Source organism: Budorcas taxicolor, chromosome 20, assembly GCF_023091745.1.
Source record: "Budorcas taxicolor isolate Tak-1 chromosome 20, Takin1.1, whole genome shotgun sequence".
NCBI classification, from domain to species: Eukaryota; Metazoa; Chordata; class Mammalia; order Artiodactyla; family Bovidae; genus Budorcas; species Budorcas taxicolor.
The window spans coordinates 74,750,384-74,774,296 of NC_068929.1; the positions used below are offsets into that span (position 1 = coordinate 74,750,384).

At 52.6% G+C, this 23,913-nt stretch overlaps 2 protein-coding genes across 2 annotated transcripts; one reads left to right on the forward strand and one right to left on the reverse strand.

Moving 5' to 3' along the window:
* On the forward strand, positions 1-12,700 carry CCDC127 (coiled-coil domain containing 127). Its single transcript, XM_052659331.1, has 3 exons — positions 1-127; positions 1,242-1,372; positions 10,212-12,700. Exons 2-3 carry the CDS (start codon positions 1,252-1,254, stop codon positions 10,865-10,867), a joined length of 777 nt encoding a protein of 258 aa, XP_052515291.1. The 5' UTR covers positions 1-127; positions 1,242-1,251; the 3' UTR covers positions 10,868-12,700.
* Positions 12,701-16,574: 3,874 nt separating this feature from the next.
* On the reverse strand, positions 16,575-22,296 carry LRRC14B (leucine rich repeat containing 14B). The gene is made up of 2 exons (XM_052659170.1): positions 21,374-22,296; positions 16,575-17,962 (listed from the first exon to the last, which is right to left on the reverse strand). Exons 1-2 carry the CDS (start codon positions 22,261-22,263, stop codon positions 17,317-17,319), a joined length of 1,536 nt encoding a protein of 511 aa, XP_052515130.1. The 5' UTR covers positions 22,264-22,296; the 3' UTR covers positions 16,575-17,316.
* Positions 22,297-23,913: the final 1,617 nt, after the last annotated feature.

Genomic DNA, 23,913 nt, shown 5'->3' on the forward strand with positions numbered 1-23,913 from the left:
TCCTACGTCGCCGCGCCCGGGGGTCTTACGTCGCCGCGCCCGGGAGACTGGGCAACGCCGCGCCTGCGCAGAAGGGCTGGCGGGCGGGGGCTCTCAGGGCGCCTGGTCGGCGAGTTCCCGGCCGGAGGTAAGTCGGCGTTTGGGGGTCTTCTCTGGCTCCTCCGATTTCTCCTCATATCCAGACAGTGTTGGGTTTTTCTGGAGATTACGGCAGTTTTGTGAGACGGTACCGGGGTACCCGTCCCGCTGTCTCTCCGGGACGGAGCGGGAGTTCCGGTATCGGGCAGTTGGACGGCGGGCCGCCAGCTTGGACCGATGTTCCGCGGTCACCGGGGCGCCCAGCCCGTTCGGGGCCCTCTGCGCGTCCCGGGGCGGCGGGTGCGCGGGCACCCTCTGGAGCGCGCTGTCCGAAGTGGAGCGCAGGCCCTGAAGTTTGCGGGGTCGGGGGCGGAGTGCGGCTCCCAGCCCTGCGCTTTGAGGGTCGTGAGCTTCGGTACATCCTCTGACTTTTTTTTAATTGTGCTGGCCACAAGCACCTTCACAATAACTACTGAGCTTTTGTGTGTGTGTCATTTCTTTATTGCCAATTAGGATTTTATACCTTTAGGCGTTAAGCAAGTATTTATTGGAAATCCTATGAAGAGTCTTTGATGCTGAATTGAGTTTCTTTCGTCTGTATTCACCTCCTTCTATTTGTACTTCAGTTATTTGAAACACATCACGCTCGCCTACGATTTGCGAGTCGCCTTCATCTCGTAAGGCTCACCGCTGTGGAGCCCATACCTAGATCTGAACAAAGTTTTCTAAGAGAGAGAGGGAGAGAGAGAGACAGAGAGAGGGAGAGAGAGAGACAGAGAGAGAGGGAGAGACAGAGAGGGGGTGGGGGGGAAGGCTCACATGGACGACATGCTGTGCTCAGTCGCGTCGGATTTTTTGTGACCCCATGGACTGTAGCCCGCCAGGCTCATCTCTCCAAAGGGATTCTCCAGGCGAGAATACTGGAGTGGGTTGTAATGCCCTCCTCCAGGGGATCATGGAACCCAGCTCTCCCACATTGCAGGTGGACCCTTTACCGACTGAGCCGTCAGCGTAGCCCAAGAATACTCCAGTGGGAACCCTGTTCCTTCTCTAAGGGATCTTCAGGACCCAGGAATCAAACCAGGGTCCCCTGTAGATGATATATTGTGAGCATTGTATTTTGTTCCATTTGTGTGGTTAACGATATTGTTATTTACTTCAAGGTGTATCTCCATGAATAACTTAAATGACCCCCCAAATTGGAATATCCGGCCCAATTCCAGGGCTGATGGAGGTGATGGAAGCAGATGGAATTATGCCCTGTTGGTTCCAATGCTGGGACTAGCTGCTTTTCGTAAGTCATGATTCTCCTAACTTGTTTTCTGGGCTCAAAGTGTGGAGCCCAGAGATCTTGGGCTTTGAAACCTAGCAAATGTTGACTGGGGAAAAAATGCACAGTGAGCTGTGAAGACTGTATCACAAGATGTGTGTGTGTGCGCTCAGTTGTGTCCGACTCTTTGTGACCCTATGGTTTGTAGCCTGCCAGGCTCCTCTGTCCATGGGATTTTCCAGGTGAAAATATTGGAGTGGGTTTTCATTTCCTTATCCAGGGGATCTTCCCAACCCAGGGACCGAACCCATGTCTCCTGCATTGGCAGATGGATTCTTTACCACTGAGCTGCCTGGGAAGCCCTATAAGCCCAGGAGAGAGCCTTTCAGATACCTGTTAGGAACTGCTCTGCTGAGGTAGAGGAGGAGCCAGGGAATACATATGGTCAGGCTGCATCTTGGTGAAAGATTACTCCTTTTCACGAAAGAAAAACCAGGTATCTCAAGTTAATGATTTTAGTATGGGGAGGTGCAAGAATCTGGGGTCATTAAAATTCTTCCATAAGTATGTATCTTAACTATGTTGGGTCTCATGTATCCAAGACAGAGTGCATTCACCCTGAATGCCTTTCAGGGTGAATGTGTAGGTCACTGACTGCAGTGGCTAATCACTTAATCATAAATGGCAGGCACCAGTCTTTGTTTACACAGATGCGTACGGTGTGTCCTGGTGAAGTGATTTAACCCTCTGAGCCTCAGTTTCTCTGACATTGTAATTATCGTAGTGCAGTGTGAGGGTTAAATAAGACAAGATAGAGAGATTTTGTGTGGAGTGATCAGTAACCGTTCATTCTTTTCAAAGCTTCATTGCTCTGAAGGGGGCTCCCTTGCTTCAGTTGCCCTCATAAGCACTAATGAGGAAGAGTGAAGTAGGCATGAAGGAAAACCCGTTTTCGATGTCTGTGTACTGTTCAGGGTATCAGTCTTTGGGAGACTTCATCCCTGAAATCTCTGCTCAGGCTGACTGGAAATTCTCTCTACATTGAATCCACTTTGTACCACTTTGGGGAAATTACCAGTCACTGGTCCCTTGTAATTTTTCCAGCTCTTAGTTTTTATCTGGACTATTGAGGTGGCCCAAAAAGTTCGTTTGAGTTTTAAACTTGAATGAACTTTTTGGCCAATTCAGTCCCTGATGAATTTCTTGATGGTTAGGAGTTGATTTTATGTTTTGTCATTGTTGCAGAGGAAGAAACTTTACGCTTTTAGGTTTTTCTGGCTGGTCTAAGAATTAAATTGATACGAGTTAGAGTAACAGGAGAAAATAAAACCAAAGTTCCTAACATCTACCCATTGGAGAGAGCTGGGGCTTCCTAGGTGGCTTATTGGTGAAGACTCTGCTGCCCGCCTGTGCAGAGACGTGAGAGATGTGGGCTTCATACCCCGGTCGGGAAGACCCTCTGGAGGACGGCACGGCAACCCACTCCAGTGTTCTTGCCTGGGAAATTCCACGGACAGAGGAGCCTGGTGGGATACGGTTCATGGAGCAAAGAGTTGGACACCACTGAGCACACGCACAACAACCACAGCATAGGAGAGAGCCAGGAAAGCCGAGCGACCCAGCAAGATGCACAGGCTCTCCCCTGAGATGCCACACTCAGCTCAAGACAAAAGAGGGAGCTTGGAGTGGGGAGAGTTAGTTACCAGAGAACAGGAGGAGCACAGTGATTGAGGGTAAGGTTCTTGTGCAGACTTAGGCTGTAGCCGTTTCATTAAATAGCTTTCAGGCAATTTGGTTACCCTGTTCCTGGCACAGTCAGGGAGACTCCGTTACAACTGGAGACTTCTGTTATAAATCTAAGTGTTTCTTGTGTTGTTAGTTAGACTCTAAGTCGTCTCCAACTCTTTGCAGCCCCATGGATGGTAGCCTACCAGGCTCCTCTATCCATGAGCTTTCCCAGGTAAAAATACTACAGTAGGTTGCCATTTCCTTCTCCAGGGGATCTTCCTGATCCAAGGATCAAACCTGTGTCCTGCACTGGCAGGTGAATTCTTTACTGCTGAGCCACCAGGGAAGCCCCAAGTGTTTCTTATGAACGGGTAACTCCTACTTGGTTTTCAAAGTCTCTTCCATGTCTGCTGTTTCTTAAAAAATAACCAGTTGATATAATCCTTATGCCAAAGAGACCTTTTTTTTTTGGTTAGTAGAAAGTGGATTTATTTAGAGAGAAACACACTTCACAGAATATGGTCCATCTTAGAAGCAGAGGCCCTGAAATACGGGGTGGTTAGCTTTTATGGGCTGGGTAATTTCATAGGCTAATGAGTGGGAAGATTATTCTAATTATTTGGGGAAGGGCGCAGGGATTTCCAGGAATGGGCCACAGGCTACTTTTTGACCTTTCATGGTTGGCTTTAGAACTGTTCTAGAGTTGGCCGTTGTGTAATTTAGCATGCTGCTGTATTACAGTGAGCGTATAATGAGGCTCAGGGTCCACTGGCAGTGGATCCTGCCATCTTGGACCTACTTGGTTCTGACCAGTTGCAGGAAGATCAAACCAGTCAATCCTAAAGGAAATCAACCCTGAATATTCATTGGAAGGATTGGTGCTGAAGCTGAAGCTCCAGTACTTTGGCCACCTGATGGAAAGAGCCAACTCATTGGAAAAGTCTGTGGTGCTGGGAAAGACTGAAGGCAAAAGGAGAAGGGAAGGTCAGAGGATAAGATGGTTAGATAGCATCACCAACTCGGTGGACATGATTTTGAGCAAACTCTAGGAGACAGTGGAGAACAGGAGCCTGGCGTGCTACAGTCCATGGGGTCGCAAAGAGTCGGACGTCACTTAGTGACTGAACAACAGCTGCATGCTAAGTTGCTTCATTCATTTCTACTCTTTGCAACCCTATGGACTGTAACCTACCAGGCGCCTCTCTTCATGGGATTTTCCAGGCAAGAATACTGGAGTGGGTTGCCATGCCCTCCTCCAGGGAATCTTCCTGACCCAGGGATTGAACTCGTGTCTCCTGCATTGGCAGGCAGGATCATTATCACTGGCGCCAAGGGCTATGTCATTCTTTTAAAAGTTGTGCCCTGCCCCCTTCCCTCCTGTTTCATTCTCCCTTCAGATTTTAGTCCCATGTTCTTATGGAAAGCAGAGGGGCGATGCTCCAATTTCTGTGGCTTCAAGGCTGAGGAGGGGTATTGACCCTATCTGTCAGGGAGTAAAAATCTGTGGATGCCTGGTCTAGGACCCCAGGGGCAGGATGGCTTCTTGTTTGCAGTCGGTTTGGGCTGGAATCCTCACACAGCTGTCAGCTTGATGTGGAGCTGTTACACAGCTTCCACAGCCTTCCTGTGACTCTTCTTGATGATGAAGCACTTTGTATGATATCAGACTACAAAAATAACTAACTATAAATGACAAAAGAATTGTTGACTAAAAAAAAAGATCCACAGGTGAGAGTTGAGAGTTAGGTTTTATTTGGGGAGAAATAAGGACTGCAGCCTGGGAGGCAGCACCTCAGATAGCTCTGAGACAGAGCTCCAGAGAGGAAGTGGGGGAAGGTCAACATACAAGGTTTTGGTGAAGGGGGAGTTGAATGCAATCAAGCGCTCATTTTACAGAAGGTTTTCTGCTAGTCACAGGAGCTTGTGTCACCATGAAGGGATTTAGTGCCTTTTTAGATATGTTGTTCAGTTCCTAAGGTGTGTCTGACTCTTAGTGATCCCATGAGCTGTAACGTGCCAGGCTTTCCTGTCCTTCGCCATCTTCTGGAGCTTGCTCAAACTTAGGTCCATTGAGTTGGTGGTGCCATCCAACCATCTCATCCTCTGTAGCCCCTTTCTCTTCCTGCCTTCAGTCTTTCCCAGCATCAGGGTCTTTTCCAATGAGTTGGCTCTTCACGTCAGGTGGCCAAAGTATTGGAGCTTCAGCATCAGTCCTTCCAATGCATATTCAGGATTGATTTCCTTTAGGATTGACTGGTTTGATCTCCTTGCGGTCCAAGGGACTCTCAGGAGCCTTCTCCAACACCACAGTTCAAAAGCATCAGTTCTTAAGTGCTCAGCCTTCTTAATGGTCCAACTCCCACATCCCTAAGTGACTACTGGAAAAACTGTAGCTTTGGCTATATGAACATTTTGTTGACTAAGTGACATCTCTGCTTTTTAATATGCTGTCTAGGTTTGTCATAGCTTTCCTTACAAGGAGCAAGTGTCTTTGACTGGCTACAGTCCCCATCCACAGTGATTTTGGAGCCCAAGAAAAAATTTGTTACTGTGTCCCCTTTTTCTCCATCTGTTTGCCATGAAGTGATGGGACCAGATGCAATGATCTTAGTTTTTTGAACGTTGAGTTTTAAGCTAGCTTTTTCACCTTCCTCTTTCACCCACATCAAGAGGCTCTTTAGTTCCTCTTCACTTTCTGCTACTAAAAAACTCATACTATCTGTTATTAAAAGCAGCATTTCAAGAAAACTTCAAAGAAGCCAAATCCAGTCTTGGCCCAGCCTGCTTCCCTGGTGGCTCAGAGATTAAAGCGTCTGCCTGCAATGCAGGAGACCTGGGTTCGATCCCTGGGTCAGGAAGATCCCTTGGAGAAGGAAATGGCAACCCACTCCAGTATTCTTGCCTGGAGAATCCCATGGACGGAGGAGCCTGGTTGGCTATAGTCCACGGGGTTGCAAGGAGTCTGACACGACTAAGTGACTTCACTTTCACTTTCTTTCACTCCTAACAAAAGCCATTTACCCAAGTAAATTTAATCCAGTCTTAGAAAATCTTATCATATAGAACTTTCTCTTCCAGTATTTTTTCCTCATTCTTTACACCTTCTTTTACTGAAAACATTCATCCTACTTTCAAGTTTTTTTTTTCTTTTTCCACTTCAAGCTATTTTTTTTGATGACAGATTTGTGACATATAATAAGATCTTATTTGACCTTTAATAAACCTAGGTATAACAGAAATACTGTACTTGACAGTGATGATTCTAAAGACATGTCTCTATTAGTCAAACCTAGAAACAAGTCACCTTCAATACCAGATATTAATTTAGTGTTGAATATTTCCTAGATCACATGAACCCAAAATTCTTTCGGGCCAGTTTTATACTCCTGAGTACTTATATAAGCACTTGTGCTTAATTGCTCAGTTGTGTCTGACTCTTTGCAACCCCATGAACTGTAACCTGCCAGGCTCCTGTGTCCATGGAATTCACCAGGCAAGAATACTGGGGTGGGTTGCCATTTCCTTCTCCAGTATAAACAATTAAGTCAATTAAGCAGAGCTCTTTTATAAATTAATTTTGGTTATACCACACGTCTACAACATGCAAACCCAGAGGCCTCGAAGCTCTTATTTCAGATTTTCAGCCCTGAGTCAGTGTGTTGTTGTTGTTTAGTTGCTTAGCAAAAATAAGGCCGGAAGCTAACTGTGGCTCAGAGTCAGGTGCTGCAGTGTAGAACCATCGGTTTATGGTGGTTTAGTTGCTCGGTCGTGTCCGGCTCTTTGTAACCCCATGGACCGCAGCACACCAGGCTTCCCCGTCCTTCACTCTCTCCCAGTATTTCCTCAAACTCATGTCCACTGAGTTGGTGATGCCATTCAATCATCTCATCCTCTGTTGCTTCCTTCTTCTGCCTTCAATCTTTCCCAGCATCAAAGTCTTTCCCATTGAGTCAGTTCTTCGCATCAGGTGGCCAAAGGATTGGAGCTTCAGCTTCAGCATCAGTCCTTCCAATGATGGAAGAGGTCAGTTTTCATTCCAATCGCAAAGACTGTTTAACAAACTAGCACAAAGTTGCACTCATCTCACACACTAGGAAAGTGAAGCTCAAAACTCTCCAAGCCAGGCTTCAACTATATGTGAACCGTGAACTTCCAGATGTTCAAGCTGGATTTAGAAAAGGCATAGGAACCAGAGATCAAATTGCCAACATCTGCTGGATCATTGAAAAAGGAAGAGTTCCAGAAAAACATCTACTTCTGCTTTATTGCTTCTGCCAAAGCCTTTGACTGTGTGGATCACAACAAACTGGAACATTTTTCAAGAAATGGGAATACCAGACCACCTGACCTGTCTTCTGAGAAATCGGTATGCAGGTCAGAAAGCAACAGTTAGAACCAGACATGGAACAACAGATTGGTTCCAAGTTGGGAAAGGAGTATGTCAAGGCTGTATATTGTCACCCTGCTTACTTAACTTATATGCGGAGTACGTCATGGGAAATGCCCGGCTGGATGAAGCATAAGCTGGAATCAGGTTGCCAGGAGAAATATCAATAACCTCAAATATGCAGATGACACCACCCTTATGGCAGAAAGCAAAGAAGACCTAAAGAGCCCCTTGATGAAAGTGAAAGAGGAGAGTGGAAAAGCTGGCTGAAAACTCAACATTCAGAAAACTAAGATCATGGCATCCAGTCCCATCACTTCATGGCAAAATGATGGAGAAAGTATGGAAACAGAGACTTTATTTTGGGGGCTCCAAAATCACTGCAGACAGTGACTGCAGTCATGAAATAAAAAGCCGCTTCTTGGAAGAAAAGCTATGGCAAACCTAGACAGCATATTAAAAAACAGAGACGTTACTTTGCCAACAAAAGTCCATCCAGTCAAAGCTATGGTTTTTCTAATAGCCATGTATGGATGTGAGAGTTGGACTATAAAGAAAACTGAGCACCGAAGAATTGATGCTTTTGATCTGTGGTGTTGGAGAAGACTCTTGAGAGTCTCTTGGACTACAAGGAGATCCAACCAGTCCATCCTAAAGGAAATCAATCCTGAATATTTATTGGAAGGACTGATGCTGAAGCTGAAGCTCCAGTAGTTTGGCCACCTGATGGGAAGAACTGACTCATTGGAAAAGGCCCTGATGCTGGGAATGATTGAAGGCAGGAGGAGAAGGGGATGACAGAGGATGAGATGGTTGGATGGTATCACCGACTCGATGGACATGTGTTTGAGTAAACTCCAGGAGTTGGTGATGGAAAGGGAAGCCTGATGTGCTGCAGTCCATGGGCTCACAAAGAGTTGGACACAACTGAGCGACTGAACTGAACTGAAAATCACTGCATATGGTGATTGCAGCCATGGAATTAAAAGCCACTTGCTCCTTGGAAGAAAGTTACGACAAACCTAGACAGCATATTGAAAAGTAGAGATGTTACTTTGCCGACAAATGTCCGTATAGTCAGTGCTGTGGTTTTTCAGTAGTTGGGTATGGATGTGAGAGTTGTATCATAAAAAATGCTGAGCACCAAAGAACTGATGCATTTGACTGTGGTGTTGGAGGAGACTCTTGAAAGTTCCTTGGACAACAAGGAGATCAACCCAGTCAATCCTAAGGAAATTAACCCTGATTTCAAATTGGGTTTGAAATTCATGTGGAGGACTGATGCCGAAGCTGAAGCTCCAGTCCTTTGGCCACCTGATGCAAAGAGCTGACTCATTGGAAAAGACCCTGATGGTGGGAAAGATAGAAGGTAGGAGGAGAAGGGGATGACAGAGGACAAGATGGTTGAATGGCATCACTGAGTCAATGGATGTGAGTTTGAGCAAGCTCCAGAGATGGTAAAGGACAGGGAAGCCTGGTGTGCTTCAGTCCATGGGGTCACAAAGTGACTGAGTGACTCAATAACAAAAGCAGCAATTCATAACGTGGAGCATATCCTATACCAGTGAAATCATCACACTGTCTTTTGTCTTGTTATCAGAAAAGACCAAAACTCTCACTGAGGATGGAGAAGGTCTGGAGACAGCACCCAGAACCAGGCTCCAGCTGGTCGCAGGCTTTGTGGTCATCAGCTCTGTTTCTCACTTTGGCTTGTCAGTTTGTGGAGCAGAGCAGGGTATTACCCACCCCAGCTGCCCACGCCTTATGTCTCGTGTTTGTGAGGTTATGGTGGAGCTGTGTCTCGAGGCTGAAATTCTGACTTCTTATTTGTATGACCCCCTAGCAGGATATAAGCAGCCATCTTGGGCCTTACTTGTTTACTAGTGATGACCAGCCACAGCTTTGAACACACTTTGAACTTTTTGCAGTTCTGTACTAACCTGGCCAACACTGTGAAGCATACTTGCCCGTGAGTGAGTGAGTGAGTGAGTGAAGTCGCTCAGTCGTGTCCGACTCTTTGTGACCCTGTGGACTGTATCCCACCAGGCTCCTCTGTCCATGGGATTCCCCAGGCAAGAATACTGGAGCAGGTTGCCATTTCCTTCTCCAGGGGAATCTTCCCGACCCAGGGATCGAACCCAGGTCTCCTGCATTGCAGGCAGACGCTTTAACCTCTGAGCCACCAGACTTGCCCATAGTCATTTTTAAACCTTGCCAATGGTCTGTGGGGGCCCTGTGCCCAGAGTATAGGCACGAGGTGCTATGCTGGAGGTATGTTTTCTCAGCCCTCAGACGTCACGAGGCTGGAAGGGGTCTCTGCAGTCTTGTTGGACTTCTCTTTGGAGAACCCTTACCTGATTTGAAGCACTCTGCATATTGTATGTGTGCTTACTTGCTTTAGTCTTGTCTGACTCTTTGTGACTCATGGACTATAGGCCACCAGGCTCCTCTGTCCGTGGGATTATCCCAGCACGAATACTGGAGCGGGTTGCCATTTTCTCCTTCAGGGGATCTTCCCTACCCGGGGATCCAACATGCGTCTCCTGCACTGGCATGTGGATTCTTCACCATTTGAGCCACCTGGGAAGCCCACATAGCTTCATACAAACTATTCATTTTGTTTGTCTCAGGACTTAAGAATTTATTGAAATGTTCTATAGCAGTTTTATGTTTCCTGTAAATAGAGATTATAACTTGAGCTCTGGTGTTCATTATGTGTGTTTTCCTCCCCCAAATTATTTGTGTCAGGCTGGATTTGGTCTAGGGAGTCGAGAAAAGAAATAGAAAAGGAGAGAGAAGCTTACCGTCAGAGGACAGCTGCCTTCCAGCGGGAGCTTGAAGCCAGGTACCACGCCACAATCGCAGAAAGCCGGCGGGCCGTGGCACACTTGTCCCTGGAACTTGAAAAGGAGCAGAACAGAACAACTAGTTACCGGGAAGCCCTCATCTCTCAGGGGCGCAAGTTGGTGGAAGAGAAGAAACTTCTGGAACAGGAGCGGGCTCAGGTCCTTCAGGAGAGGAGGCAGCCCTTGCGGAGTGCATACCTGCGCTGCCTGGGCCAGGAGGAGGACTGGCAGCGCAGGGCCAGACTGCTGCTGAGCGAGTTCGAGGCCGCGCTCACCGAGAGACAGGGCATCTACTGCAGCCTGGTGCTTCCGCGCCGCAGGCGGCTCGAGCTCGAGAAGAGCTTGCTGGTCCGCGCATCCACCGACCCGGTGGCTGCGGACCTCGAGATGGCAGCTGGCCTCACTGACATATTTAAGCACGATACGCACTGTGGGGACGTCTGGAACACCAACAAGCGCCAAAACGGGAGGCTCATGTGGCTGTATCTCAGATACTGGGAACTAATCATTGAACTGAAGAAGTTTAAGCAGGTAGAGAAAGCCATACTGGAAAAGTAAGACAGGAATGAACTGCTCCGGGTCAGAGTTTTGCGTTTCGGGTTTTCCGACGTTCGCTGCTCCTCCTGCCAGTGCTCCCTTGCTGTGACCCTGCATGCGCACCGCAGCCTCTCAGCATTGGCCACACCCGTCACCCTCTGAGCAGGACAGGGAGCCTCTGTCCCCTGCGGCAGCTGAGGACACAGTCTCAGAAGCAGATCGATATTTTATTAAGCAGAACAGGATGACCTCACAGCTTTAGAGTAAAATTGTTTTTAAGAATGTCAAATACAGCGTTCATCCTATAAGTCATTTTGTCACTCCCTAAATAAGTTCGGTTTTCTCCTCAAATTATTTTTCTCTCTCCTAAAACTACAGTTAGAAGTTGTCAGGTAGCGGTGAGGACTGCCTCAAAGATGGGAACAGATGGTGGTGACGCCAGCAAGGTTTCGTGGTCTGAAGCTTTTTCCCATCAGAGTGTTTCTGCTTTCCACTTGATAACCCTTGTGGGTGTTTGGAGTTTGCTGTGTCTGTATTCAGTAAGCAGATTCTATTTATTTAGGTTGGTGCAAAGGTAATTGCAGTTTTGCATTGTTGAATTTTGCTGTATGATATTGAAATACATTCTTAAATAAATGAAGTTGTTTTGAAAGTGCAAGTGTTAGTCACTGAGTTGTGCTTGACTCTTTGTGATCCCATGGGCTGTAGCCCTCTAGGCTGCTCTGTCCATGGGATTATCCAGGAAGAATACTGGAGTGGGTTGCCATTTTCTTCCCCAGGGGATCTTCCTGACCCAGGGATTGAACCCACATCTGCTTTGCAGGCAGATTCTTTACTGTCTGACCCACCAGGGAAGCCCGAGGTTATGTTTTACATCATTTTAATGCACATTTCTCACTTTATGTTTTTTTGTTAATGATTTATTACTTGCTGTTTATTTTAGACTAGGGAAATGATGTTAGACAAAAAGCAGATAGAGCGATTTTCTTACTTGAGTTCAAAATAAGTCATAAATCAGCAGAGACAACTAGCAACATCAGTGACGCATTTGACCCAGGAACTGCTAACAAACATACAATGCAGTAGCTGTTCAGGAAGTTTTGTAAAGGAGACGAGAGCCTTGACAGTGAGGAGTGCAGTAACTGGGCATCAGAAGTTGACAGTGACCAGCTGAGAGCCAGCATTGGAGCTGATCCTCTAACAGCCACACGAGAGGTTGCCAAAGCACTCAGTGTCAACCATTCTGCAGTTCAGCATTTGAAGCAGATCTGATAGGTGATAAAGCTCGATCATGGGGGTGCCTCATGAGCTGACTGCAAATAAAATCGCGTTTCTCTTAGGCAACAACGACAAACCATTTCTCAATCGGATTATGATGTGACAGAAAATGGATTTCATACGACAGCTGGCAATGACCAGATGAGTGGCTAGTGACGAGAAGAAGCTTCAAAGCCCTTCCCAAAGCCAAGCCTGCACCGTAACAAGGTCATGGTCGCTTTTGGTGGTCTCCTGACTGTCTAACCCACTACAGCCTTATGAATCCTAGTGAAACGACTACATCTGAGAAGTATGCTCGGCAGGTTAACGAGATGCACCAAAAACTGCAGTGCCTACAGCTGGCGTCGGCCAGCAGAATGGGCCGAGTTCTTCTCCATGACAGTGCCCAACCACACACTGCACAGCCAGTGCTTCAAAAGTTGAACCAATTGGGCTACGGAGTTTAGCCCCATCCACCATATTCATCTGAACTCTTGCCAGAGACTACCACTTCTTCAAGCATCTCAAGAACTTTGCAGGGAGAATGCTTCCACAACCAGCAGGATGCATAAAATACTTTCCAAGAGTTCATCGAATCCCAAGGCATGGATTTTTAATGCTACAGGAATGAATAAATTTCTCATTGGCAAAAATGTGTTGGTTGTAATGATTCCTGTTTTGATTAATAAAAATGTGTTTAAGCATAGTTATAATGATTTAAAGTTATGATCCGAAACCACAGTTACTTTTTCACCAACCTAAATATTAGCAATGGGCTATATTTAAAACACCTGCAATTTGAAAGCAACAGTACCACTTTTTCTGTGTGTAATTCCTTACTCCTTACAAGGCTTTTTAAAATAGATTATCTCAATTTTTTACTACAAACTTAGGTCCACTTTCCACAGAGCTAATGTGAATTGGCCTGTGTGTGTGTTACGCACATCACTTGTGTCACCCTGACCCCAGTCTTGTGCAGTGAGCACTCTTGCTATCCTTGGGGTAGGGGCTCCTGAGACCACCCCAGACTTGATGACTTGCTGGGAGGTCTGAGGACTCAATGTGTGGCTGTTCTCATACTTGAGGCTCATCACATAGAAGGAGGACAAGGCCAGCAGAGGGATACACACCTGGCAAAGGGGGAGACCACGCAGCTTCCAGCCATGACCCCCCCCCCCCCCCCGCCCCGCCTGCCTAGGGCCACACGGCCATGTGGACGTGCCTCAGAGACAGTGTCCCGGGTCTCTGTGGAGGGCCAGTCACACAGGCAGTCTGCCTGGCACAGACCCAAATTCCTGACTCCCAGAGGAAAGCAGGTGTGGGCGCCAGGGGCCATTCCTACCACTTGATGTTGGCAGGAGCCTCCCCAGCCCAGGTCCCAGGCACCAGCCGAGGGCCAGCCTGTCAGCAGCCTCCCAGGCCTGCAGTGAGCCCTTCTCTGCAGCCATCATGTCCAGGGTCATGCAGGTGGTCACAGGTCCAGTTCAGACCCAGGCAGCTGGGCTTCAGAACTGCACTGCCCCGAGTGAGACCAGGTCAGTTTTGAGGGACTGGCGGGTTTGTGGGCTGATGTGAGAGGTGCTTGCCTCCACCTGAGGAACCCCGAGAGCAGCTGTGCTCTCAACAGGGCTCTGGTCCTGCTGGCTTAGACAGCCGGGGGCTTGACTAAGGCCACCTCATGGGGCCTCAGGGCAGGGGTGGGGTGTGGGGGTCAGACCTCAGAGAAGAGCCAGAAATGGCTCGTGAACGACATCTTGAACCTTGGAGAAACCACCTTTTGGCCTCAGATCTCATTTTATCTTCTCTGCTGGCAAACCAGCTCTCCCGCTTCTGGCCCCAGGGTAAAAACAGCGGCCAAGTTTGGGGGCTGCGGGGTTGTGTGGTGCTATGGTCTCTGAGTGGAGTAGGAGCAGCCGGGTGTGGCAGCTGTGAAGGAGGCACGTGCCCTGCAGGCCCTCCAGCAAAGCAAGGACCTGCACAGAGCACGGGGCTGCCGGCAGGGAGGGGAGGGCCTTCCTGGGTCTAGCAGGGGGCAGCTGATGGGAGAGCTGCAGGCTGAAGTCTCTGGGTCTTTGGGCACAGTCACCGTATGAGTCTGCTGGGTCCGCGGGTGTCTCCTCAGCTCTGAGTATACAATTGGAAAGAACCGTCTGGAACAAGAATTGTTAAGGTGGGACAGAGGCATTGAAGCCCCTGAAGCTGCATCCCTTTCTTGCCAGGATGGTCAGCAGGAAGCAGTGCTGCATTCCTGGAGGAAGGGCAATTATCAATCCACACAGGCCAAGGGGAGGTAAAGACGGGGCTCCCCACGCATCTAGGTTGTGGTCCCATAGGGTCTATCAGGGTCCCCACCGTCTCCCCATTCCATTCAACTGTCTGGCCCCTGGTAAGACTGGGTGGGTTTAGGCAGATGACAGCACCTCAGGCTCCTCAAGAGCAGCCCAGTTGAGCCGCCATGTGCCACGTTGCTGGTCTCCTGACCCTTGGCACTCTGTCTTCCCCTGTGGATTGTGGTTTGCCCTCGTGTGGGAGCTCTGCTGTCTGCTGCACGAGAAGCACAAGGGTGGTCCTGGCCCTGCTGGGCACCCACGGTCACATTCCCTGCCAGCATCACTGGGCATCCTCAGGCCCACCAGTCTTGGGCTGGGCAGGTGCAGGGAAAACCCGCCAGGCTGGAAGCGGCGTATTCAGTGTTGGGGCTGAGCGGGACCACAGCGACAAGTGAGTTCAATGCCCTGGGATGAGCGGGAGGCGTAGGTCCCAGTTGGGCCACCTGTGCGCCTCTGAAGTGCTCCAGACGAGCGTCCCAGGCTCTTCAGTTCCACGAAAGTGGGCTATTCCTCAGGGTAGGGTGGGGGCAGCTGGGAGTGCTCTCCACCAGCAGGCCCCTGTGTGCACTCCTGCCGTAGATCTCAGGTCCTGTGTCGCCGCAGTCTGCCCGGCTCTTCTCTCCAACGCTGCTGGGCTCAGCCTCACACGTGCCCGGTCAGAGCTGCTGACCGTCCAGAGGCCAGGTCTCGTTGAAAAACTTCCAGAGACACATACAGCAGAAGCTACTCTACTCTTCAGAATTAGAACAAAATCATTTCAAAAATTTGCCCTGTGCCTCCCAAGAGTCTTGCAATAACAAAGTCCACGTGGCTGAAATAGGTGCCAGTGAGACTTGACCAGCACAACACGTGAGGGGACGTGCAGGGGTGAGCAAGCGGCAGAGCTGACGAGTGCAGGGAGTAGAAGCCGCCACGTTGTCACTCCAGCCCACTCTGTGCATCACTGCTTTCCCAAAGACCCAGGGGCTCTTCCTGACCCAGGGATGAAACCCACGTTTCCTGTGGCTCCTGCATTGGGAGGCAGATTCTTTACCACTGAGCCACCTGGGAAGCCCTGTGGAATGCAATAGATATTTGGTTTTGTTCAGTTGTTGAGTCATGTCCAACTCTTTGCGACACCATGGGCTGTACCACACCAGGCTTCCCAGTCCTTCACCGACTCCCAGAGCTTGCTCAAACTCATGTCCATCTAGTCAGTGATGCCATCCGACCATCTCATCCTCTGTCGTCCCTTTCTCCTGCTTTGATCTTTCGCAGCATCGAGGTTTTTCCCAATGAGTCAAGTCTTCCCATCAGGTGGTTAAAGTATTGGAGCTTAAGCCTCAGCATCAGTCCTTCCAATGAACACCCAGAACTGATCTTTAGGATGGACTGGTTGGATTTCCTGGCAGTCCAAGGAACTCTCGAGTCTTCTCCAACACCACAGTTCAAAAGCATCAATTCAGCGCTCAGCTTTCTTTATGGTCCAACTCATATCCATACATGACCACTGGGAAAACCATAGCTTTGATTACATGGACCTTTATTGGCAAAGTAATGACTCTGCTTTTTAATATGCTGTCTAGGTTGGTCATAACTTTCCTTCAGAGGAGTAAGCATCTTTTAATTTCATGGCTGCAGTAACAGCCTGCAGTGAATCTGGAGCCCAAGAAAATAAAATCTCACTACTTCCACTTTTCCCTTCTTTGCCATGAAGTGGTGGGACTGGACATTATGATCTTGGTTTTTTGAATGTTGAGTTTTAAGCCAGCTTTTTCACTCTCCTCTTTCACTCCCATCGAGAGGCTGTTACTTTCTCTTTGCTTTCTGCCATTAGAGTGGTATCATCTGTGTATCTGAGGTTGGTGATAGTTCTTCCAGCAGTCTTGATTCCAGCTTGTTATTCATCCAGCCTGGCATTCCACATGATGTACTCTGCATATAAGTTAAAGAGATTAGAACAGGCAAGGGTCCTGTGGGGGAAGGGGAGAAGTGGGTGAACTTTTTGTTTTTAAATAAATCATTTTAACAAAGGAATACAAATGGCCAACAGGCATATGAACACGCCCAGTTTCATGAACATCTAGGAAACACAAATTAATGCAAGACCTTTTCTTCATCCACTGGATTAAAAAAGAATACCATATCTGAGTAAGCCACACGTCTGTTTTATTAGCATTAATATTTAATTACCTTAATAGGCAGCACTCTGCACAAATCTGATCTTAGTAGAAACCAAGTCCAAACATTGGAATTAACCACTCCTGAAGCTCCAGGACTCAGCTGCCAGAAGGCGCAACCCAAGCCCAGGGTCGGTGGAGGTATCAGAGCCAGAGGTCACCCCTCTCTGGGCTCGGCCTGGCAACAGCGGAGCCCTCGCCTACCACTTGCAGGCCGGAGGGCAGGAAGAGCCATTAACCAGCAAAGCCAATGTCCTCGCTGGACAGGGGTTTAAATATTCATACAGGGCAGCGCGGCAGACACCTGTACCCTGCAGCCCGGGGCCCGGTGCGCCCCTCGCTTTCACTCCCCCCGGCTGGTCGCTTTCATCCGTGTGTCCAGAGAGGTATCCTCTGTCCTTCTGTGCTCACACTGGCCTGTCCTCCCAGCACCCGAGCGCCGGTCCTGCCCCTGCAGCTCACTCGACCCCTTACTGCCTGCGCAGCTCCTCAGCTCCCACTGTTGGGCGTCCGGCCTGCTCCCCCCCCAACCCTGAGCGTGGGGCTCAGTAAGACCCCCGTTCTGTCTTTGCTCCCAGGGAAAGGGCGGAGTCAGGGCCGCGCTCCCGCAGCAGCGCCCGGGTGTTTTCACCAGGAGGCGCCCAGTTGGTGGGCGGGGGGATAGCCGGGGGGCGGGGAGCCTGGAGGCCGAGCTGCAGACGCACCCGCCTCGGACGTGCAGGGTCTACTCCATCTGTTTCAGCACTCTGGAGAAGTTTTCTAGAGCGGTTTTGAAAGCTTGCAGCAAGAAAGCTCCGAGTTCATTGCTGGTTTCCTGAATGTCTGGGTCGAAACTCCCGAAGAGGGGTGTGGAGACCTGGATGTCGTCCCGGCCGGCGCGCAGCAGCACCGCGCGCAGGTCTGCCGCAATGGCGTCGTATTTCTGCTGGTCGAACTTGGACATGGCCAGCTCGTCCTGGGGGTAGGCGCTGCCCTCAGGGTAGCAGTCCCGGGGCACTGGGAACTCCACGCACCGCAGCCGGGGGAGCTCGCAGAGGGCGGTGAAGAGGCGCCGGAGCGCGCGGCCCGACAGCGGGTTCCCCAGGAAGCGCAGCTCCCGCAGCCGGCGGCAGGTGCCCAGCGCCAGGCTCAGCGCGCCCACGTGCCGGTCCTCGAGGCCGCACTCCTCCAGGGTCAGGGCCCTCAGCGTGGGGGCTGCCTGGCCCAGCAGCCGGTGGAAGGTGGCCGGGAACAGATCCACCAGACAGTGCCCGCTGAGGTCCAGCACCTCCAGGTGGGCCGCGTGGATGCAGTTCGCCAAGAAGGTCATGTCTTCATGGTTCAGGGCGCAGTTGCCCACGTCCAGCACTCTCAGCGGCGTCCGGAGGGGGCTGCGGGCAAGGTGGGAAATAGCGGCTGAGAGCAGGCCCCGGGTTGCTCTGGAGCCTTGGGGTGAATCCTGTTTCAGGCACAGCAGACTGCAGCTCAGAGTCGCACCCACCTACCCGGGACTCCACTCAGCCTGAGAGCAGGACTGTTTTTCATTTTTAAGCAGTTGAACAAATCAAAATGAGAATATTCTGCGACATGTGAAAATGATACGAAATTCAAGTTTCAGTGCCCGTAGATCAAGTATAATCTGAACATGGCAAGACCTTCCTGTACGTCCTGTCTGCAGCTGCCCAGGTGCAACGAAGGGCTGAGTCACCAGACAGTGTGTAGCCTCCTGCAGTAGAGGCTTGAGTTACCTGAAGACAGGCCTGGCCTTTGTCCTCAGCCACCAAAGTGGTCAGTTTCTTCTGTCAACAGGGCTCTGTGTGTTCACAAGCTTGTGGGGCCGTGAAGTGCCTGTGAATTGGCAGGAAACGAAACCCTGGCTTGGCTCCGAATGAAGGGCTGGAGTGCACAGGTTTTTAGGTCAGGGAGGGGTCCATTCTTAGCTTGCCAGGGAACTGAAGACCCTCCTGTGCTCTGAGTAGGAGTCCTTGCCCCGCTCAGCGGCCCTCACAGACCCACACCCGCCCTGGGGATTCCTGGCCTGGGTCTGGGGTCACTGGGCTGAGCACCCAGTGCCAGGATGTGGGGGTCCACTCTCCACCTGCCTGCTGGGGCTCCTCTCCCACCTCACCCTGTATCTGTACCCTGGGCCTGGAGCTCCTGCGGTCTTCTAGTTGCCGACACAGCAGCGTGCCTGCTGTCTACCCATCGCGGCTCTGCCGGCCGTGGCTCAGGCCCTGAGCTGTGTGGAGTGTTTTCACCGCCATCTCTCTCATGCCCACATCCATCCATAAGGAGCCCTCTCCCCGGCTGCCCTTCCCCACCCCTTAGGGGGCCTCCTGTGAGGAAAAGGGTCAAAGGGCAGGCCTGACTGCCAATGTGTGTCTGGGAGCTTGGATTTGGGAAAGGCCCCCCCTTCACCCAAAAAGGGGCCCCTGGCCTGAGCTGTCCACACAAGCAATGTGGTGCCTGCTGACACAGGCCTCCTTCTGGGATCTGAAATCTCCGTGCATGCCAGGCCGAGGTGCCCTCCCAACAAGCCCCCAATGAAACCCCTGGGCCTGGGTCTCCAATGTGCTCCCATGTGTCCGGAAAGGCGGGCCCTGAGCCCACACACAAACACGACTGCCGTGTGGCGCCGCCCGGGGACCCTCGGGACAGCCCTACATTTGTGGTGCCTGGGGAAGTGCACTCACAACCAGACAACCCGGCACAAGCCCACAGGGCCGTCTTGTTGGCTCCGCCCTGACATCACCTGTCTTCCTGAAGCTCTGCACACTCGGGCTTCAGTCAGCTGGTTGCTGAGAGCCTGTCCAAAGCCCCAGAAGGCGCAGGTGTGCCGTGTGTCAGGGCTAAGTGGGAGGGAGGCAGACAGGTGCGTGCCCGTCATCGCAGCCGTCTGCTGTAATGCATCTCAGCAGTGAGTCTTCCCAGGGGGTCACCAACCTGGGGGCCGTGGGAGGCCTGCCCTGCCTGCTGGTCTTCCCGTCTCTCCACCTGGGTCTGCTGTGTGAGCCAAGGGAGCCGGGCCAACGCTCGTCCTGTGGGGCTGACCGCCCCGAGTCGGGCTCAGAGCTCCCAGGGCTTGGCCCGGCTCTTCCCTCTCCCCGTTCCTCCCCCCTGCTCCCTTCCTCACCTGTCCTTCAGCCCCCAGCCCAGGCTGCACCCTCGGTGTCTCCCAGAGCCGGCTTCAGCCCCAGCTCAGGCCCTTCACCTTCAGGGTTCCTGCCAGTTCACTCTCCCCTAGCCCTCCACTCACTCAGGGGCCGGGTCTCTGCTCAAAGGTCACCTTGGAAACCGACCTTCCCTGGCCACACGGCCGTCTACTCCCTCCCACTTAGGCCTGACACACCGCACACGTGGACCTTCTGGGGCTTTGGATGGGCGCTCAGCGAGTGTGCAGAGCAGAGGGTCAGGGGAGACAGGTGAGGTCAGGGCGGGGCCAACGAGATGGCCCTGTGGGTTTGTGCCGGGTCGTCTGGTTGTGAACACGCTTCTGCAGACACCACAAATGCAGGACTGTCCCGAGGGTCCCAGGGTGCTGCCACACGGCAGTCGTGTTTGTGTGTGGGTTCAGGGCCAGCCTTTCCTGAGCTGGGCAACTGCCTGGTTGAGAAGCCGGGGTGGGGGATGGGGTGGCGAGCCCAGGAGCCCCAGGGAATAGAGGCCGTGCAGGCCCTGGCCAGCCACTGCATAAAGGAAAAATTCTGGCAAGCCAAGGGCTCCCTAAACCAGAGAAGACATCCTCACAGTCATTGGCTCAAGAAACGAGAGGTTATTTTCCATAATTTTTGTAAGTATATTCACAGCTGGTGGCCGCCAAGGTGGCGATCCTCGGTGGTGCCCTCCCCTGGCCTGGTGACCGGCCCTCACCACACCGTGAGCGGCAGCAGCAGCGTCGTACTCTGCAGGGAAGGGTACAGGAGCCAGAGGGCTTGTGGAGGGGCCCATGAGCCAAGGAGCTGAGGTCTCCTGTGGCTCAGCCGGTGAAGAATCTGCCCGCAGTGCGGAAGACCCCAGCTTGATCCCTGGGTGGGGAAGAGCCCCTGGAGAAGGGATAGGCTCCCCACTCCAGTACTCTTGGGCTTCCCTTGTGGCTCAGCCAGTGAAGAATCCGCCCGCAATGCGGAAGACCCCAGCTTGATTCCTGAGTGGGGAAGAGCCCCTGGAGAAGGGATAGGCTACCCACTCCAGTATTCTTGAGCTTCCCTTGTGGCTCAGCTGGTAAAGAATCCACTTGCAATGCAGGAGACCTGGGTTCGATCCCTGGGTTGGGAAGATCCCCTGGAGAAGGGAAAGGCTACCCACTCCAGTATTCCGGCCTGGAGAATTCCATGGACTGGAATCCTAGAAAATTCCATAGAGTCCATGGGTTGCAAAGAGTCGGACACGACTGAGCGACTTGCACTTTTCACTTTTTTTCACTGACAACCATGGAAATGAGCCTAAGCCCCAGCACTGGGGTGATTTGTTACACCGAAAGGTAATTAATACACTGTGATAGAGTTACTTCTATGTTGCCTGCTTGCTACTCAGGACTCTTGTCTTTTCCTTACCACCTGGAGAGTCTCCTTTGAGGCATGGGACTCCCAGGTGGCCCCCAACGCCAGTCCCAGCTGGGCTTCCTCCGTCCCCATGGGTCCGCTCTGGCTGCTCTGGGCTGGGCAAAATCCACAGGGACCGGGCCTTGTGCCTGGTAACTCACCAGGTCTGCGCACAGCCCCACGCTGCCCTGACCTGGGCTGAGGGGCTGAGGGCAGATGCCCCCCACCCCTGCCCCCTCCTTCCGGTCACCCCAGACTCACCCAAGCAGTGTCTGCAGCTTCCCGGTCAGCGTGGAGAAGGCCACGTGCAGCTCGGTTAGCTGCGTCATCCTGCTGAGCGCCCAGGCGATGGAGGCGAGCAGGGGCTCCTCGCCGTCAGGGGCAGGGGTGCTGGTGGGCGGCGCGTCAAAGGCCTTGGCGGGCAGGGTGAGTGAGACCAGCCGCGGGAAGCCCCCCGAGGCCAGCAGCTGCTGCACGTGGCCTGCGTGCAGACGCACGTTGTGCACCACCTCCAGCCGGCGCAGCTCGCGGGGCCCTGCCAGGCGCAGCACGTGCAGCAGCCGTCCCGGGTCCAGGCTGTCCGCCCGCAGCGAGAGGCAGCGCATGCGCAGAGGGCCGGGACCCGCCGGCCCCAGGGCGCGCGCCACCGCCTCAAAGTTGCCCGCGGTGACGAAGACGTCGGCCAGGACCTCGACGGGGCGCCGGGTGGCGCAGGGCTGCTCCTGCAGCTCGCAGCAGGTCCTGGCCAGCAGCTCCGTCCGGCCCCACCTGCCCAGCGCCCGCCCGCAGGGGCACCTCTGCACCTGCACATCTCGGATGCCGGTGAGGTCAGCCACCCGCAGCCGCCGGCAGCCCCCGCCCTGGAGCACGTGATCGGCCAGGCCGCGCATGCAGGCCTCCAGGCAGGCCCGGCAGGCCCGGTCCCGCAGGTCCCCCGCGTGGTCCGCGCTCGGACCCAGCAGAGGGCCCAGCCGAAACTCCTCCAGTGGCCAGTGCTCGAGAAGAAGGCGGATCACGGCGGATTGCTCCAGCAGGTAGCTGGCTTTGAAGAGCAGCGGGTATAGATTAAGGGCCACGGCGTCCAGGCTCTGCTGGGCCCCCAGGGGGTGGGACACCAGGGCCACCGCAGAGATGAAGCGCAGCGACTGCATGGCCCACCTGCGGTCGCTGGGACTAACCCCCTGTGCTTCTGCTGAAGACCAGCCCCCTTCTTGCCTATTTTTAGCTGCAGCTGCTGCAAGCAGCTTGCTTTAGACGGGGTGGGGAGCCAACCCTCTGGTCATCTGATGGCTATTTTTGTCCTGGGCGCCCATTTGGCTCTGGCTGTGGAGGCGTCTGGCTGCTGCCGGCCTGTCTTGAAGGCACTCAGCTGGGGAAAGCTGAGCTCCTCTGGTGCTTGGCTGGGGGAGGGCGTGGGCCCCTGAAATTGCCGCCAGGGTTCACTTCCAGTGTGGCCTGCCCTGGGGGCACCGATCCCCTCCAGGGAGTGGGTCTGCCCCAGCCCTGGGCTTGCTCTGCAGCTGGAGGGACCAGCAGCAAGCCTTTCCTTGGACCCCTGGGCCCGAGTCCCTCCCTTGGCCCCGAGTCCAGAGTCAGGAATGTGGCAATGAGCATAGGCTGGCCTGTCCAACAACTGTCTCCTGATTTTAGGAGAAGATAAAGGCCCCTGAGGGGCCTAACCGTAACCTGACCTCATCGTCAGTGAGGACCCAGGCTGGGAGCCATCCCCCGCCATCCCACACTCGCCTGCGCCCCCACCGGTCCATGTGCTCCCAGCTGCGGGGCCTCCCTGGACAGAACCCCCTGCAGCCCTGGGGCCCATGCAGTATGCGGGGCTGCAGGTGAGGTGGGGACCCTGGAACCCTGATGCTCCCACAGCCTGGAGCCTGGTTCCTCGCTCTGGAGGGTGGCAGAACGTGTGCCCCTGAACACGCAAGAGTATTCTGAGCTAAGGGCGCTTGGGTCCCCTTCCTGAACGCAGGAAGGTGAGCCACTTTCCCTGAACTGGGAGGAGAGACAGTCTCATCGCTGGAGAGGGTGTCAGGACAGTTCCTTGTTAATGTTACTGCCTTGTGTGTTGAGTTACTTTTCCACAGTCACCTTGTCTCTCAGCTTAGTCCAGAAACACTTAGGCCACTGGGGTCTTCGTCTCCTTATGAGGGCTCCCATGTCATAAAAGCTTACCTGAAATCCTTTCTCTTGTGAATCTGTTCTTTGTTACAGAGCCCCAGAAGACAGCCCAAGATGGGCAGGGAAAAAATTCTTCCTTCCTACAGCTGCCAGCTCTGACGGGCGTTAGATCATCATCCACTGGCTTGAAGGTGCATGCTCCCTCCACCCTGACTTCAGCATCATTTAGGAGCTCATAGACTCTCCAGATGGTCGCTGAGCTAGGGAGGGGACATGGTGGACAGAGAGAGAGACAGAAAAACAGAGAGTCAGAGACACACCAAGACAAATCAAGAGACAAGAGGAGGGGAAGGTGGAAAGGACCCTGGGAGGGTAGGGTCAGGGGCCACTGGACACCAGGAGGTGGGGCCTGGTGGGGGTGCAGGTGCGTGGGGGTGGGGAGGAACATGAGGGTGAGAGTGAGCGTAGGGCTGGGGCTGTGGTGCCTGGGGACCCACGTGGGCTGGGCCCTCCACCCCTCCACCCAGGTTGGACCCCCCCTCAGGGACAGTTCTGCCTGTTCTTTCCTCAGAGCCTCAGCAGTGCCTCCCTTGGGGGGGTTGTGGGGAGGCATTATGCTCCAGGGGGGACCCCAGTATTGTCAGGCAGGCAATGTGTGTGTGGAAGGTGGT

What these genes read in the sequence shown, in the direction of transcription:
- CCDC127 (XM_052659331.1), top strand. Translation starts at nt 1,252, where the DNA reads ATGAATAACTTAAATGACCCCCCAAATTGGAATATCCGGCCCAATTCC. An exon ending in GCTGGGACTAGCTGCTTTTC is followed by an intron (nt 1,373 to 10,211) that starts GTAAGTCATGAT and finishes TATTTGTGTCAG; the next exon opens with GCTGGATTTGGTCTAGGGAG.
- LRRC14B (XM_052659170.1), bottom strand. Translation starts at nt 22,263, where the DNA reads ATGCAGTCGCTGCGCTTCATCTCTGCGGTGGCCCTGGTGTCCCACCCC. An exon ending in AAGCTGCAGACACTGCTTGG is followed by an intron (nt 17,963 to 21,373) that starts GTGAGTCTGGGG and finishes CCTTGCCCGCAG; the next exon opens with CCCCCTCCGGACGCCGCTGA.